Source organism: Sylvia atricapilla, chromosome 7 (genome assembly GCF_009819655.1).
Source record: "Sylvia atricapilla isolate bSylAtr1 chromosome 7, bSylAtr1.pri, whole genome shotgun sequence".
Lineage (NCBI taxonomy): Eukaryota > Metazoa > Chordata > Aves > Passeriformes > Sylviidae > Sylvia > Sylvia atricapilla.
The window spans coordinates 10,575,548-10,591,106 of NC_089146.1; the positions used below are offsets into that span (position 1 = coordinate 10,575,548).

The following is a 15,559-nucleotide window of genomic DNA, read 5'->3' on the forward strand; positions in this document are numbered from 1 at the left end:
TTTCTCTGTGATGGAGTTATTTTTTTATTCTGCTTCTCTGTCTTCTTTCTGGATGCTGTGTAATCATCCCTGCAAGACATGATTGCCCTCTAGGCTTCAAGGAGAGACTTGTGTGGAGAAAATGTTCGCTCTTGTGATGCCTCAGAATGCACCAAGTTTTTTTTATTATTACTAGGGTTGCATTTGGAAAGGTATTGGTGGAATCCCTCCCTGGCTCTGTCTTAGCTGTGTGTCAGTGTGTGATGTGTTCTTACACAGCTTCGCGCTGGTGCTTGTATGCCTGTGTGCCTGTGCCCACGTGTCCTGTCTCAAGCCACAGGACTTAGCACAGCTTTACTCTCAGTTTCTTGTGCTAGTCACAAATGGAGTATAAACATGTCCAGGATGTGTATTTAAAATACATCTATTTGCCAAACATTGTCTCTTTGCAAAGGCTTAAATAGAAAACACAAGATGATTTTCCAGGCCTTAAGTCCCATTTTCCCCTGTAGAATAAACACCTGCATCTAATCAACGTGAGACATGTTCCCTTTCTGAAAATTCAGATTAAGCTATGGGCAGCATGTAATTTTCTTGGTGAGGCTGTGCATATGGACTGCTTCAGAACTTGGTTTTGGCTTTGTGTGGGAGCCCTCTGCAAGGGCTGCTGAAACAAACATTTTTTCATGTCATCACTATAAAAATCTGTAAAAAGGAAATTACAGAGGTGGTGGGGCATTTCTATGTGTATTTTCTGGTATTACATGAATAACAGCTCTCAAATACAAGAAAAACAATTACATTTAAACTTTTAAGAAAACAGCATAGCCAAACTGATATGCAAACTGAGCCATTTATTATACCTTAATTATTGGGGAACCCATGGTGAAAGGATTTAAACTCATGATTTAGGTTAAGAGGCTTCAAGTCCATGTCTCCTGCCTGCCCTCAGATTATGTTTATGGTTAGAAATGAAAAGGGTTGTTTTTCAGGTATGTAGTCTGTCTTTTTTCTGGAAGATATTTCAAGCAATCATGTTGAAAAAACACTTGGGAATGATGTGTGGTGTCTTTTCTGCACTCGCAAAGAAACATTTTATTTTACCAAGACAACTGTTTGACTTATTTCTGCTGCATGCTGCTCCATTCCTACCATGAAGATATGATTCACAAAACATGTAGGTTTGATGCAGAGCTCTAGCAGTCTCTGAAAACAGAGGGGTGGTTTTGTGGCTTGGTATTACAACATGTCAGCAGCATTCACAGCAGGTCTGCCTTCTGTTTCCTGCATGATTGTGGGTGCCTCAGATCAGCAAAGCACTAAAATATCTCTTAAGTTTCACTGAATATGGTAGATCTGTGTTTAAACGCTTCGTTGACTCAGCAAGAGCTGGGGATGTATCATCTGATCTGTGCTTCATGCAAAACGAAATAATGGCACTTGTGCTTATGTGGCTGTTACTCTGGTAGCTCCAGTGGTTGGCACGTAAATACCTCTGACTGTGTACAATATATGGAACATCTGTACTGGAGTTTTTCAGAAACAGGATGCAAGGAAAACCCGCTTCATACGCAGTCTTGTATATTTGCTTGTTGGATTTCAGAATTCAGTTTCAAGCCCTGTGTTTTCAAGCAGCAGAGAAAGAGGAAGCTCCAAGCTTAGCATAAAGGTATCCAGAATAAGAGTGTCACCAACAGTTAACTCAAAACTATGGAAGGTAACAGCCCAGCTCGGTTAATACTCTAAAATTGTTCTACCCTTCAGTTCTTCACAGGTTTTGTTACATCACTTCTCCCACTTCTCATAGCCATGTTGACCCTGAAATCAAAGGCTGTATTCAGACCCCTTAAAATTTTGTCCTTCTTTATTTAGTATTTTGGATGATTTCTGCGTGGTATAGTTTTCATTCTTTCTTACACTTTCCCAGTATGAGTTTATTCTGGGGCATGTTCTTCTTGATAGGAGAAAACAGTTTTCTGTGAGAGTTTAGGAAGGAACCATAGATTGAGGTTGGGTTATGCCAGCTTTACAACCAAAATCCCTGTCTTGGTGTGGTGGTGCACAGTGCAGTGCTTGTTGAACTACCACATTTCACTTGGAGCTCTGAAATCAGTGTTTGAAATACCAGCAAATGGTTGCAGGGCAGAGCATTCATTTTTCATGAGGGCAGTAATGTGATTTCAGTTTGCTGAGCTACAAGAATGTGCTTTGATCAACAGAGTAATTTAGCAATTACAGAGTATCTGCTGTGCCTTACTTTACCTAGTAGGTGAGGAACTCAATGACAGGTAATGTGTCATTTTTAATTGTCTTTGGAAAATGAGTTAGAAATGTATTACTTCCCAGAGTATATAGTTAAAAACCATGTTTGCCACTTTACTTCACACAAAGAGTTGATTATTTTTCTCCTAGTTACTAATGATCCCAGATGAAACCACCCTATGGGAAAAAAAAAAAAAAAGAAATTGATTTGGCTTATGTATAGGCATAAGGAGGAACATATTTATCAAGCTTCAATATTGATTCAAAGTGAGAAAAAGGCAGAGACAAAACCTCACTGAAATTAATAAGGTATGGAATTTAGTGTCTGTGGTAGTTCTAAAAAAATTTAATTTCTGTAAATCTGTGTGTAAAATATCTGGTACTGTCACAGAGTTTTGCACTTTTCTCCTGACTCCAAACATGCCTTAAAATAGTATATCCAGAAAATATGGTACAGTTAAGAATGGGATTTCCACAAATCTCATACACTGCTCCTGTGGGCTAGATTCTGTGTTCATTAAATTGAGCTAAGTAAAGAACAATTGCCTTGTGTGAACTAAGGGAATTCAGTGTGATTGGGATCAATGTGACCATTAGGGCATTCATATTTTACTGCAGCCTCTGCTGCTGAACTACAAGACAAGCATGTGCATACCATTTACCATCTCCAAAGACATTGGCTAGACTCTTTTCTATATTTTTGCTTTAGGAAACATGATGATAGTGTTAGAAACTGCACTGCAAACAATGCATGCTGTATGCAGCAAGTAGAGCTGTTCTGCAATTACATAAGGTAGTTCAGATAAAAGACGCTCTGTGTTCTGTGTCTGAGAGAGGAGACTTAATTAAGACAGACAAATTCTCCTGGGTATAACAAAGCAGTTCTCTGTTTGCAGCCCTGATTAGACTGTAGTTCTTCTAAATGCATTACCAAAGTCTTCATTATTATAATTAAACAGATAGAAAATATGTTGGCCCTTCATTGCATAAAGCTTTGCTTTAGGGTTAAGACGAGAAATTTCATCAAGAGCTTTGAAATGGAAAGCTGACAAGCAAAGCAAATTATTTCTGTAATTTTCTGTAATTTTTGAATTTTTGTCCTTTTTAGTCTTCCATTTAAATACAGACACTTTAAAAAAATCTTAAGCGGTCTATTTACAGCAGTATTATTTTCCTGAGGCAACCAGCTGGGAAAAAGTAGTGTCATCTGTAAAAATGGAGCTCAGACACTGGCCTCTCCCAGGTATGCTGGGTTTGGAGCAGTCCAGCCTGAGGATGAGTGTGCTCCCCTGTGTCTGGGGCACTCACTGCTGCTGGCTTCTGCCAGGGTGCTGTCTTGCTTACCTCTGGCCTCTTCTTTCCAAGAGTTAGCAAGTCCTGCAGCTGAATAGAGATGTTTCACAAGGTGAATAAAGGGGAAAACTACATGTGCTCAGGAGCATTCATTGCTCATACATCCAACTAAAGGAATTGATTAAAGATAACAAGAAAGAAGAAAGAAAGGAGGTAATATTTCAAGAAGAAATGGACTAGTGGACTTTTTCTCAACATTTATTTTTTCACTGTATCAGCTTATGTAAAAAACACACCATTAAATTTAGAATCTGTTTCCTTGGTGGGAGGGATTACCTTTAAAAGTCTCTAAAAGTCAGAGCACTGGGGTTTAAAAAGGACTTGAGGAGCTGTTGGATGAATAAATGCACAGTCACACCTATTTTAATCTGAAGAGATTATTAACAAATGAACAGTGTGACCGTGGGCACTAAATGCGTGTGTTTGTAAGAGTAAAGCTTAAAAACTGAGTCACACAGTTGTTGCAAAGCATAATCTATTTTAAAGGGCCCATTGAAGGCACTGTGAGTTCTGAGCTGATTTTTGTCCGTGCAGAAGTGGTTCTCAGTGCTCACGAACGTCACTCTTCTGCTACCACTCGTTCACACTTGAAAAACTAAACGTGGCCAGTATTTAATGGTCCTTTAGTACCCTCTCGAATTGCTCTGGGCAGTGTGTCGGTGTTAATCACAACTGCGTTAATGACAACTGTGCAAGATAAGGGAAGCTTGCAGTATAGCAGTGGGGCCTGTGGCTTTAGTCCTCGAGAAGACAAATACCAAAGCTGGACCTCTTAAAACCAAAAGCTTCCCCAACCCCCTGGCTCAGCGGCTCCTGCCCCTACTGCTAGACACCTCCTTTTCTGCCATGTATCCCCCCAGGTGAGGGGAGGGATGAAGACTCTGGCAGAAGCTGTCGTTTCTCCCAACGTACTGAGATTTGTGCGTCAGAAACATTTTGGAGTCTTGTGGAAACCATGAGACAAATCCAGATTGGATAGTGTTTCCTCAGGGTCTTCCTGGGCTTCTGAGCTGAAGGAGGTTCCCACTCTTCTGGCTGCAAATCCAAAATTTTTCTCCTTGCTCAACATTTACTAAATGTGTCAAGTGTACAAAACTATTGGAGATTTGAGGTGTTACTTTCTCCACATAAGTGCTAAGTTATGTTGCAGCTGAAGTGTAGTTACACTGCGGTTAGAATTCAATTTTTTTCTAAACTCTCTGTAATTCATAATCTTTAAATATTAACTGGATGGAGGCAATTACACCGGGTTGGTGATATACTTAAACTGTAAAAATGCATGTATAAAACCCGAGGGATTGTAATACTGAGGCATGCACATAGTTTAATTCTAAGATAAAAAAATAATAATTACTTAGCAAATATTTGACCAGAATAAAACTACATTATTATTGCATTCCTTTATTTGTTAAAAATAACGAAACCAAACTTGCAACTGGATTTTTTTTCTCCCTAAAATATGGGCTCTGGGAAATAGGAGAGTTTTGCCCTTCAAGGTGGCTAATTTTGAAGGAATGCGATTAAAAATTGTAGCACATCTCCATAGCAAATCAATTATTCGTTAAATAAATTGGATGTTTATGATACTGCAGTTTGCAGCTTATCAAGGTGCCTGTAACCTGCCTAATTTACTGCTTATTTTGATGAGTAATGAAAACATTCTGTGTCTGCATTGGTAAAAATTTGGAATATGCCTAATGATGAGAGTCACATAATAAGATTTAATGAGGGCACCACAGCTGTTTCTTGAATACTTCTTTCCTTTCTATTAATGGAGAAATCTGTGTTTTGCTTGTAAGGGAGATGCTTAATTTGTCATACCGTTGCTAAGTGCACCACTGAAATCATTGTTTCACTTGTATGTTGTTTTCAGCCCTGCCAACTCCTTTAGCAGTGTAGGAGCACATTTCATGGCTTGAAACTGCTCTGATACCAGCAGGCATGTTTTCTGTGTAAACCTTGCTTTTGAGCCCAAGGATGCTGAAGGGGGGTGTCTGGTATGCACTGTGCCCATAGTTGCAAAGCTAAAAAGCTGTAGATGGGAATAAAATAAAAATAAAAATAAAAGAGACTTGAGGCATTTTTGAGTCTGTGGTTAAGTACAGCCACATTTCAGTGCCCATATTGTAGAGGAGCAATCAGAAAGCTTTCCCTGGTCCTTGCTTTGTGATGGAGCTTGTTGAGAGGGTTGTGAACACAAGGGTAGAGAAATCCCAAGCAGGACCGGGGTGCCGTGTGTGCAGGGAGGTGGATCACACGTCCGCCCACAGCGGCTGAGCTGCGGAGTGCCGGGGCTGCCGCTGGGATCTGTGCTGTGGGCTCCTGCGGGGGCGATGCCAGTGCCCCACGGACAGCCTGCACACCAGCTGTACAAACTCCTACACCTCCAGGGCACTCTGCTCAGCTGATAAACAGTTCCCTCACAGGAGCTGGAAAGCTGCTTTTCTCTCTCGAAGAAAACGAAGACCTTTAGAGAGCGCAAAGCAAAATTTCACCCCCAACTGCGTTATAGGTCAGATAAAACACTGCCCTGTCTTGCCCAAATACTTCATATTTGGCTGTATGTATTTTATCTCAACCTATTTAATAATTCAATTGAGACTGACAATTGGAATTTAAAAAAAAAATCCCATTAAACCAGTTTCATTACCTAATTTTATTGATTTTTGTAACTTCATTGCTAATTTTCGGTATAGGGGCTGATCTGAATCAGCGTAAATGTGATTAATGAAGAAATAATTTAAGTTGATTAAAAAGGGTTTAAAATAATGTGATTAGCCTATTGAGATTTGTGTGGCTTATTGGATTACACATTTTATTCCTGGAGGACTGCTGTAAGATTCAGAATGAAATTAAATTGGTCACCCTATGTTGGGCCCCCAGTGCTTGGTAATCTCCAGTGCCACGACAGCAGACCAGAAGGTACAGTCCCATTCAACCGTTTTCTTTTGGAAAAACACAGGATTTAATTTTTGAGTTAATACCTAAATAATCGGGCCAAAAAAATAGCACTGAAGTCTGGTCTGCTCTCCATTAAATAGGGCTTAAATGAAATCATGTTTGATCTCATGGGACATCCTTTTGGAAGGAATCAAGTGCTGATGAAAAAGTGATGAAGACTCTCCAGCCATCCTTGGGAGAGAGATTGTGACCATTGTCAGTTTTGCTTTTCTTGTTTAAAGTCTTGGCTTGATTTTGAATGTGTCAATTTCCAAGATTTGAAAGAATGTATCACTGGATAGTACTGATCTTCAGATAATCCTTATATAATATCTTCATAATCAGCGATCCTTGTGGATCCCTTCCAGCTCAGAATATTCTGTGATCTAAAATCTGTGACAATATTAGTCCACATTCTGAGTTTCTAGGGGATTCATAAGGAAATGTAATTTGAAGGACTTCTTAAAGTACATAGATTAAGGATTTAATTAAACTACTCAGTTGAAAGTATTACATTCTGAATAAAAGTGCCCAGATATCCCTTAATTGGGGCATGGGGTGTCTGTTAAGTTTTTTCTTATATGAATGCACATTTTTATTAATACTAATATATTTATTAATACACACAATATGTATATTAAACTAAAAGAATCTGTAATCCTTTAGTTGATGTGTTTTCAGAATCTTCCTGATTCTTGTGGCACTTGTGAACTTTCCAATTTTCAAAGTAATTTCTAGACTGAGATCATCACATGGTGGGCAAATACAACAATATTAGAACTTTTCTATCCTGATAGATACTATGTTTATACAACCAAGTATACTGTTTCGTGTGTGATCTTTTTGTTATATTCTATGCTGATCATCCATGATAACAAAGTTGGCTTTTTTACCCAAAATTATTCTCCTGCATCAGAGTCCTGTAAATAAGGACTGGCCCTTGTGTTTTTAGAATTGTGACCTTGTATTTTCTCCTTATTGGAAGATACTTGGTTTTATGTATTGCCTGTCAAGCAGTCTTTTGACTGCTGACTCACATTCTGTTATTCATCACTGTTGAAACTTGGCTTTGTATCATCTCCAGACTCCATGTGTATTGATTTTATGCTTTCTTCCAGGTCACTCTAAAAATGCTAAATAGTACTGGCCTAAAGAATGGGTCCCTGCAGGATCCCATTTGAAGCATTTCTTCATGATAAGTGTTTCACGTTTACTGTAGCATTTGAAAGCTATCATTTATCTTGTCTTTGATCCATTTAATGTCTTCCGAGTTTATTTTTATTACTGTATATTCTTAATCAAAATGTCATTCACTACCAAATCAAATACATTGCAGAGACCATAATACATTAGAGTCTATTACAATGACTTTATGTGTATCAACCAAACTTTTAATATCATAAAAACACGGATATCCGGTTAGTTTGACAAGCTCTGTTTTCCATAATGTTGGAAATAGGTAATGCTAATCATCTTTTTATTCTTAATCAGATCTTTTTTCAGCTTTTCCATTATTTTGACAGTTAAAATTGCCCACTCATAGGTGCAGTGCCAATCAAGCATTTAGAGGTGTAATGCAGGGGAGTACCAGTGGGGCATGTCTTTCCTTAGCCAGGTCTTTCTAAACTTATTTGGCTTTTCCTCCTGAGTTGCTACTGGCATTCTCTTACTCTCTTAATGTTTGTCTCAGATGAATTCAAAGGAGGTTCTGTAACAGAATGTTTGTACAATGGAGTTCTCCTGGGAATGCTGCAGCTGAGATCCCCTTTATCCAGACCTTGCTGCTACTACTTCTCCTCGAAGATAGAAATTGTCTTTCTGTCTTCTTCGGCTTTATATTCCCTGCAGGATGATGAGTTCAATCCATGTCCAAGGTGCCCTTGCAGACTAAGAAAGATTAGAGCCAGTGAGCAACCCAAGCACTTGAAAATAACAGAATATTTGGGAGTAGTGATGGTTGGAGACATTGCATCCAATGAGCTGGGTCACTCCCTTACAAACTGTAGGCCTCCTTCCAACTGGAAGTGGATCTGGCACTTGGGATGTCCTTTGGGAAGGGGCTTTTTCCTCAGGGAGAATGGATGGTATGCATGAAAAATCTTCATCAGGTGGTGTCTTCTGTAGGCTTATATGGAGACATTGCGTGTATGTATTGAAGGGTCATACAGGAATCTGTTTCTCACTGTAGATGATGCTTAATGCATAAAGGGATAGCTACTTGCACTTGTGGAAACCAGGTGGATGAAGCTTTAACAACAATGGCAGAAAGCTCTGTGAAGTGGTAGCCTCATTATAGGCTCTCATGTTCTTGTGCTCCTGGAAGCTTTTCAATCTTGGCTTCATGGCCCTATTTATAAAAAAGAAGGGAAAAGTAGTAACTTCAGCATGTTACCATGCCAGAAAATAAACCCTTCTTGCACTGTGTGCTTTTTATTTCCAAAAAGCATTTCCAGATGGAGTCTTTATGTGCTGCTGATTTTTCCTTTTGCTCTAATTTGTCATTTAAACACCTAAAGTAAATCTTCAAGGTAAAATTGAATAAATTTGGGAGTGCTAGTCATTTTAAAAAGAAAAGGAAAAAAGCAAGTACACAACAAAGCATTTCTTAAACAGCAAATCATTTTGGTTCAGGTGTTTTTCTTGAAGATCTGTTCCAGGCATTCTTTTGTATCTCTTTCCAGCCTTATACAGCAGTACTTGAAAGTGATTTTTAGTAATGGAGCAAAAGAGGAATTCAGACAGGTCATTATAGTCTTGCCTCCTCTTGAGCTTCTCCAGTGGGGACTATCCAGCATTCCAGAATAGTTAAGCTATTGTCTTCACTCAGTTTTCCTGCCCTTGCAGTACCCATTTTGCAGGGTGACTTTTTAAATGAGAAGCTGACCGTAGTTATTATTATAGGTCTTGGTGACGGTCCAGTGCCCACACCTCATGTCCTGGTAGTCCTGGGGAGTTGAGGAAAGCCTGCTGCAAATACAGATATTAGTCACTGTCCCCACAACACTTTCCTTTCTTGTGTCTGAGCTCCATTAGTCCTTGCTCTCTATGAATTACAATCGTGCTGAGGCTTCTGCGTGGAGCTTGTGCTTGAGTTAAGCTGCTAGTCAGTGACAACTCGCTGGCTTTGCAGACATGCCAGTGGGACTGTTTTGGTATTTGGAGAATAGTTGGACACTGTGTTCTGAAGCTGTTTCTCATACATGTGTCCATGTTGTATTTTTGGTCGTCCTTAAGTTTTCTGTTTATTCCATTACGTGTGTAGCTCAGCTTTTAACAGATCATGTGTTAAATTTTGGATATGGTCTTTGTTCCCCATGTGCACAAATCCCTGAATTAGTAGGAATTTTGTCTTAAAGAGGCTACCAGGGTTCATCTCACAGCAGTAACATCTGCTCTTGCAATCTTCTGAGCTGTGTGTTAGCCCGAGTGTGACTGGCAGCATCCCCACAGTGGCCTGCATCAGGGATGAGATGGTTTGGCTGTTCAGCCCGTGCAAAGGTAGCTGCTTCGTGCCCTGAGTTGTCAGCCTGGATGAATTTTGAGTAGGCAACCTTTTCTTTGTTGACACGTGAGTTGTCACAGTGGTATCTATCTGATACTTAGATCCTACAGGCCTTGCCAAGAAAGATTAGAGGGAGTTAAGCTCCTTAATTTGGTAATATAGCCGGGGCTGTGAGAAGAGCTGATAAAATCTACAGAATGGGCAGTCCAAGAACACTCTCTAAGGATGGCCAGAACATGGCTGAGATTTACAGAAGAAGGCTTTGTGTGCCAATGGCTTGCAGTGATCATTGCTGCCTGTTCTAATCATGCTGGTACTGTGGGTTCAAGCTTTGATGTACATCTGATCAAGTGGACTGAGCCTCACATGTCTGAGACCCAGTTGCAGCCCTGGCCTAGGCTTTGACTTTGTGTTTTTCTGGATGGTTTATATAAATCTTCCCTGTTCTGTCTTACTTCATTGTAGAAAAATTACACTGTCATTTGCCAACCTGCTACACAGAGCTTTGAGTGCCATTAGTGACTCACCAACTTCTTTACTTTCTGTTTAATGGTACATTTTCCCAGGGACTGGCATTCTGTCTTTGTATAACTGAAATATCTAGAAGTATCCCCAAAAAATTATCCTATGGAGCTAATTAGTTTCTCTTAGGGAAAAAAAAAAAATCAGTTATTCAGTTGGCCAGTTAACTGGATAATCTGGAGTTTCCAGAGCAGATAGCTTTTAGGACTGTTTATTACAGTCTATTTGTGAGGATGGACTAACCTGTCTATTACTAATTTCTTGGTCCTAGGTTCAGGAAATTAGATTAGATTAGAATTCAAAGATCAGAATCAAACTGCTTTTTGGGATTACACTTAAAGAGTTTATCTCTCAGGATTATTACTGAATTTCACATCCTTTCACAGGAGCCCTGCAGGGCTTTTAGGTCTTTAACAGGTTTTTGGTGTCTTTGGATAGGTGATGGGTTTTGCCTTTCTTATCCTCTTACGCAGAATTCTGGAAGATTATCAGTGCTTTAGAGAGCCTTTGGGTGGCTTAATTTCAGACAAATAATAATTCATGAGCTTGACCTTTGTGTGCAGGTTTGCTATTTAGTTCTTATTACTGCCCTGGTTCCTAACTTTAAATGGGCAATTTATGTCCTATAGTTTTGACAAAGAGGGTGAGATGAGGTGGAGAGCATGTTTCCTCATTTTTTAAAAAATCCCACTTATTTATTTCTGTTAGCTCTTTGATTTAAACAGCAGAAGTTTGAGCAGCCAAAGGTCAGGGTGAATGGGGTGGAGTTTTCCCACAACTGCTGATGGCTTAGTGATCCTGCTGTTTATGTATCCAGTCCCTCTGACGAGGATGATGTGTTCAACAGGAGAGCTTCTTCTATTTTGGGAGTGTGCTTAGGCTGGTGTTCTGAACCCCTCCTTTAGAAACATTTAGAAAATGTTAGGATGCAGTCAGGCCAGCACACAGATATGTCTCCTTGGTCCTTAATGCTTTCAGAGCAGTGGTGCACATGCTGGTATCTAAGTGCATTTTGGTCTTTGAGGTGTTGAGGTACTTTGTATAATAGATATTACGCAGGCTCAGGAGCAGGAGGGAGATGGAGTCATCCTGTTAGATCACCTTATAGGGGATAACCAAAGAACTGAAGGAAACCCTAGTTTTGAGTTAGTTTGAAAAAAGTGTCTTGCCTTGGAATCAAGGTTTCCCATGTAAAGTGGGGATTTTGTTTTTGTGCATGCAAACTGATCAAGAGCTTGGTTGTCTCTGATAGGAAAGATCTGAGAGTAGAAAATCTACAGGTTAGTTTCTCATTTTCACATTGATACAGATGTCTCTTTTTTAGCAAATACCATCCGTTCTTTTTTCATCTTTCACTGCCACAATAAATTCGGTTCCATCAGTACAAGCGACTGAGAGTAAAGAGCAGTCCTAGGTCAGTTACTGTCCTGTTACCTAAGCAAGATCAATTTTGATGACTTTAGCATCTTGGAGAAAGGTAGACTTTCCAGCTCCAAGATTCAGGGCTGCAGCTCATTGTGCTTTTTGATTGCTTTGGTTGATGAAGAGGAACAAGTGCTCTCGCATGGGTGAACATTCAGGAGATGTTTTTTGATAACTTGCAGTGGGAATTTTCTTGACAGGTAGCACAAGAGAGCAGGTTTCCTATTTATCTATCTGTGTAAGAGGTTGGCAGCTTTTAGTTTGTCAGGTGACTGTATTTGTTCCTGTTCTTAGTATCCAATAAAATGGAGCAGCAGTTTAGCCACTGGAGACACTACAGCACAGTATTCTTAGCTGGATGTCTTGTTTTAGAAGATCAATCTGTTGAAATTGGATTAAGGTAGGGATTTAAAGAAAGCAATAGCTACACTAAAATTAGAACACGAAGTCTGGAGTCTCAGTTGAAGCATAAGATCAGTGGGGAGGCACAGGTATAGAAATTGCCCTCTCCGGGCATTGATGTGAGTGGGGCTCAGTGGTGGGAGGACACTTCTCGACAGAAACACTCCTCTGCTCCCCAGGGTGGTGGCTGGGGATCTGGAGGTGTGTGGCCTGGCTAAACCGTGGTGTCAGGATCCAGAGTTCCTTGTTCAAGCATTAGGAGTGTGCTAATGCAAAGGCAGTGCCTGGGCTGTCAGGCTGAGAAGACAGCATTGGAGCTTACAGAAACACCTTTTGACTTTTTGCAAGACTGGAATAATTAACTTTGTGATAATTATGAATGAAAACTTTCACATTATATCTAAAGTAACAGTTCTCACTTTGAAAGAGTGAGTATGCTCCTAGTGTGGAGAGACCAAGAGGGGAACAGCTGATGCAGTAATAAGCTCAGTTGGCAATTGCAGTTTTGTGGGGTTTGTGTGTATCATACATTAGATGGAGGACATTGTTAGTATCGGTTAAAATAATCTCATCTGTTAGTATCAGTTAAAATAATCTTTTCAATCGATAAGACTTAAATCTTGTTAATTGTAGGCAGTTAGTCTGTGGATTAGGCTTGAATTCTGTTCAATTGATTGAAAGGTAAAGTGAAGTCCTACTCTTAAATGAAGTGCTGTTGCACAATTCTGATGTTCCTTACATACCACAGGGTACAAAACCGGAAGAATACACCAAAAATAAAAGTAGGTAAAGACGACACAGAGGATTGTCTAGTCCCCACCAAAATCCCTGAAGGGTTAAGACTGAGTGTTAAAAGGAAGCTTTTGTTGTTTGTCCATGAGGTCAGTTAGGGGTTTTTTTCCCCACCTGAATACCTGAAAAATGGCTGATTAATTCCCTGACTTACTTTGATCAAAAGACATGGGTATCTTGGAACTAAAAATAAATGTTTTCATTTTTGCAGAAAATAAAGTATTTACGTAACATTTGTGCCTCTCTAGTTAAGACAAAATGTCGGAGCTGTAGACAAATCAGATAGATTTGCTCTGATGAGATTTCCAGATCTGGCCCTAAGGAACCTCTGTCAAGGAATGAATCACTGCGGATTCAAGGCCATTAATACATCCAACTATATGAGAAAAATAATCCTAATTAGTCATCAATCTTATATTTAAATATTGCTCCTGTGAATGTAAGAAAACAAAAAAGAAGAGGCTCTTCTAAATCCCATGGAGTAATCTGCTACATTCGTTTGTATTCATTAGCATCTACTGCCCCAAGATTTTCATAGCCAAAGCTGTATATTAAAACACAGTACATTAATGCAGGAACAGAATATTTTAGCATAAAACTGTAATTAAAAAAAGTAGCTGACTTGAGGCACTCGCTTTGTTGACTCTCTTCCTGTTTCTTTGAGACCCATTCTCGTAATAAATACTAAATAAATGGCAAGAGCAATTATTCTTGTCAGTAGAAGTCTCTGTAATAGTTTAATGAGAAGTCTTTGTCATAAGAAGTTTAGAGGTCTTAATTTTGTTCCCAGCAGATCCCATGCCTTTAAATTCAGTAGTTAGGAGCCTGGGGGGTTGGAAATATTTTGGATGTTATTGAATGAAGTGAGTGAATAATAACAGCAGTTTTGTAGAAATGTTCATACTGACTAATTTGCTGAAAGTATCTATACAGACATGCAAATGAAGAGTGCAGAGATTCTTATGGGCACCAAAACTGATGCTCTGCGGCTTGGGGAGCTACACAAGGTCCTGCCCAGATGGTGCAAAGCATCAAAGGACAGAGATGGGTGGATGGAGGGCCCTGCTAGAGCAGGGCTTCTGCACAGGATTTGCAGAGGAGTGTGACCTGAGGGAGGCTGAACGACACAGCAGATAAACTGCAGCTGAGAGGAACCAGCTGGGGTAGGGAAGGGAAGTCCAGACTGCAGAGGGTTTGGGAGTCAGAGGGTTTGGCGTCCCAGAGCAGATCCCCAGAGGCTGTTGGGAAGCTGGTCCCTGCTGCGCATCTCATGTCTGGGCCTGAGGCAGCAGGGTGGAGGGCTGAGTGCTTAGGCCCAGCATCAACATTTCCTTGCCTTGGGGCTCCTTTTCCATCCAAAATCCAGGCAGCTGAGGTCCCTCCGACAACAGAAGGCAGAGAAATAAGGAAGTATTGCTAGTGGCAATGGAAATAGGAGGGAAAGCAATTTTAACAAGTCTTTCACAATTAACTGCAGTCTTGAATGATGTTTTAAAAATATTTTGGTAGCTGTTGGATAGTTTACATACTAATGGGGTAGATGGAAATCATGCAGAGAAAAGAATGATTTATACTTTATAATTATTGTGAGATGTTTTGAGTTGATAATATGCAGGGAAAGGTTCAAATTTAGATGCTGCACTAACATTACAGACAGCTTTGCAGGCAGCTGGGTTTACATCCAGCAGCAAGAAATAGTTGATACTGAAAAGACAGTCACATGTCTGGCTTAGTGTTTTCTCAAGAGGAGTTAGAATATATCCTAAAGACAAAGGCTTCGGATTTCTTGTCTGGCTGTCCATTTTCCTGCAGAGCTTTGTAGTTGTTGTGCACAGAAATGAGCACAATAACTACTTTTCCAAACAAGTGGGGAGACAAGAGACTGTGATATATCTGCTTTGAAACTGGACATAATGTATGCAACTGGATACTGCCTCCTCACAGCTGTAGCAAGTTACTGAGATCTGGAAGACAGTTTAATAGCTGCAAATGTCACTCATGAAAGCTTGCTATCTCTAATGCCACAGTCAATCAAGTCGCTTTATAAGCTCAGTATATTTTACAGCTCAGCAGGGAACTGAATCATGGGAAGGAATAAGATGTTGTGTTTTGAGGTTCAGAAGAACATTAATTATCTTTACATAAATGTACCTTTTCTATTATTTATGCACTTGTGGAATGGCCAAAGAAAAAACCTGCTAATTTTTTTTAAATGTAATTATTCCACAGGATCCTTCAAACCAAAAATGTGGAAGAAAGAAAACGGTGTCTTTCAGCAGCATGCCATCAGAGAAGAAAATAAGCAGTGCCAGCGACTGTATCAGCTTTATGCAGGCTGGGTGTGAATTGAAGAAAGTTCGTCCAAATTCCCGGATTTATAACCGT

At 39.8% G+C, this 15,559-nt stretch overlaps 1 protein-coding gene across 1 annotated transcript in view; it reads left to right on the forward strand.

Moving 5' to 3' along the window:
* The window catches only part of PLCL1 (phospholipase C like 1 (inactive)), a 186,509-nt gene that overhangs the window by 130,138 nt on the left and 40,812 nt on the right, over positions 1-15,559 (forward strand). The window contains 1 exon segment of the mRNA XM_066322581.1: positions 15,404-15,559. Within this exon segment, the coding sequence (XP_066178678.1) occupies positions 15,404-15,559 (156 nt within the window).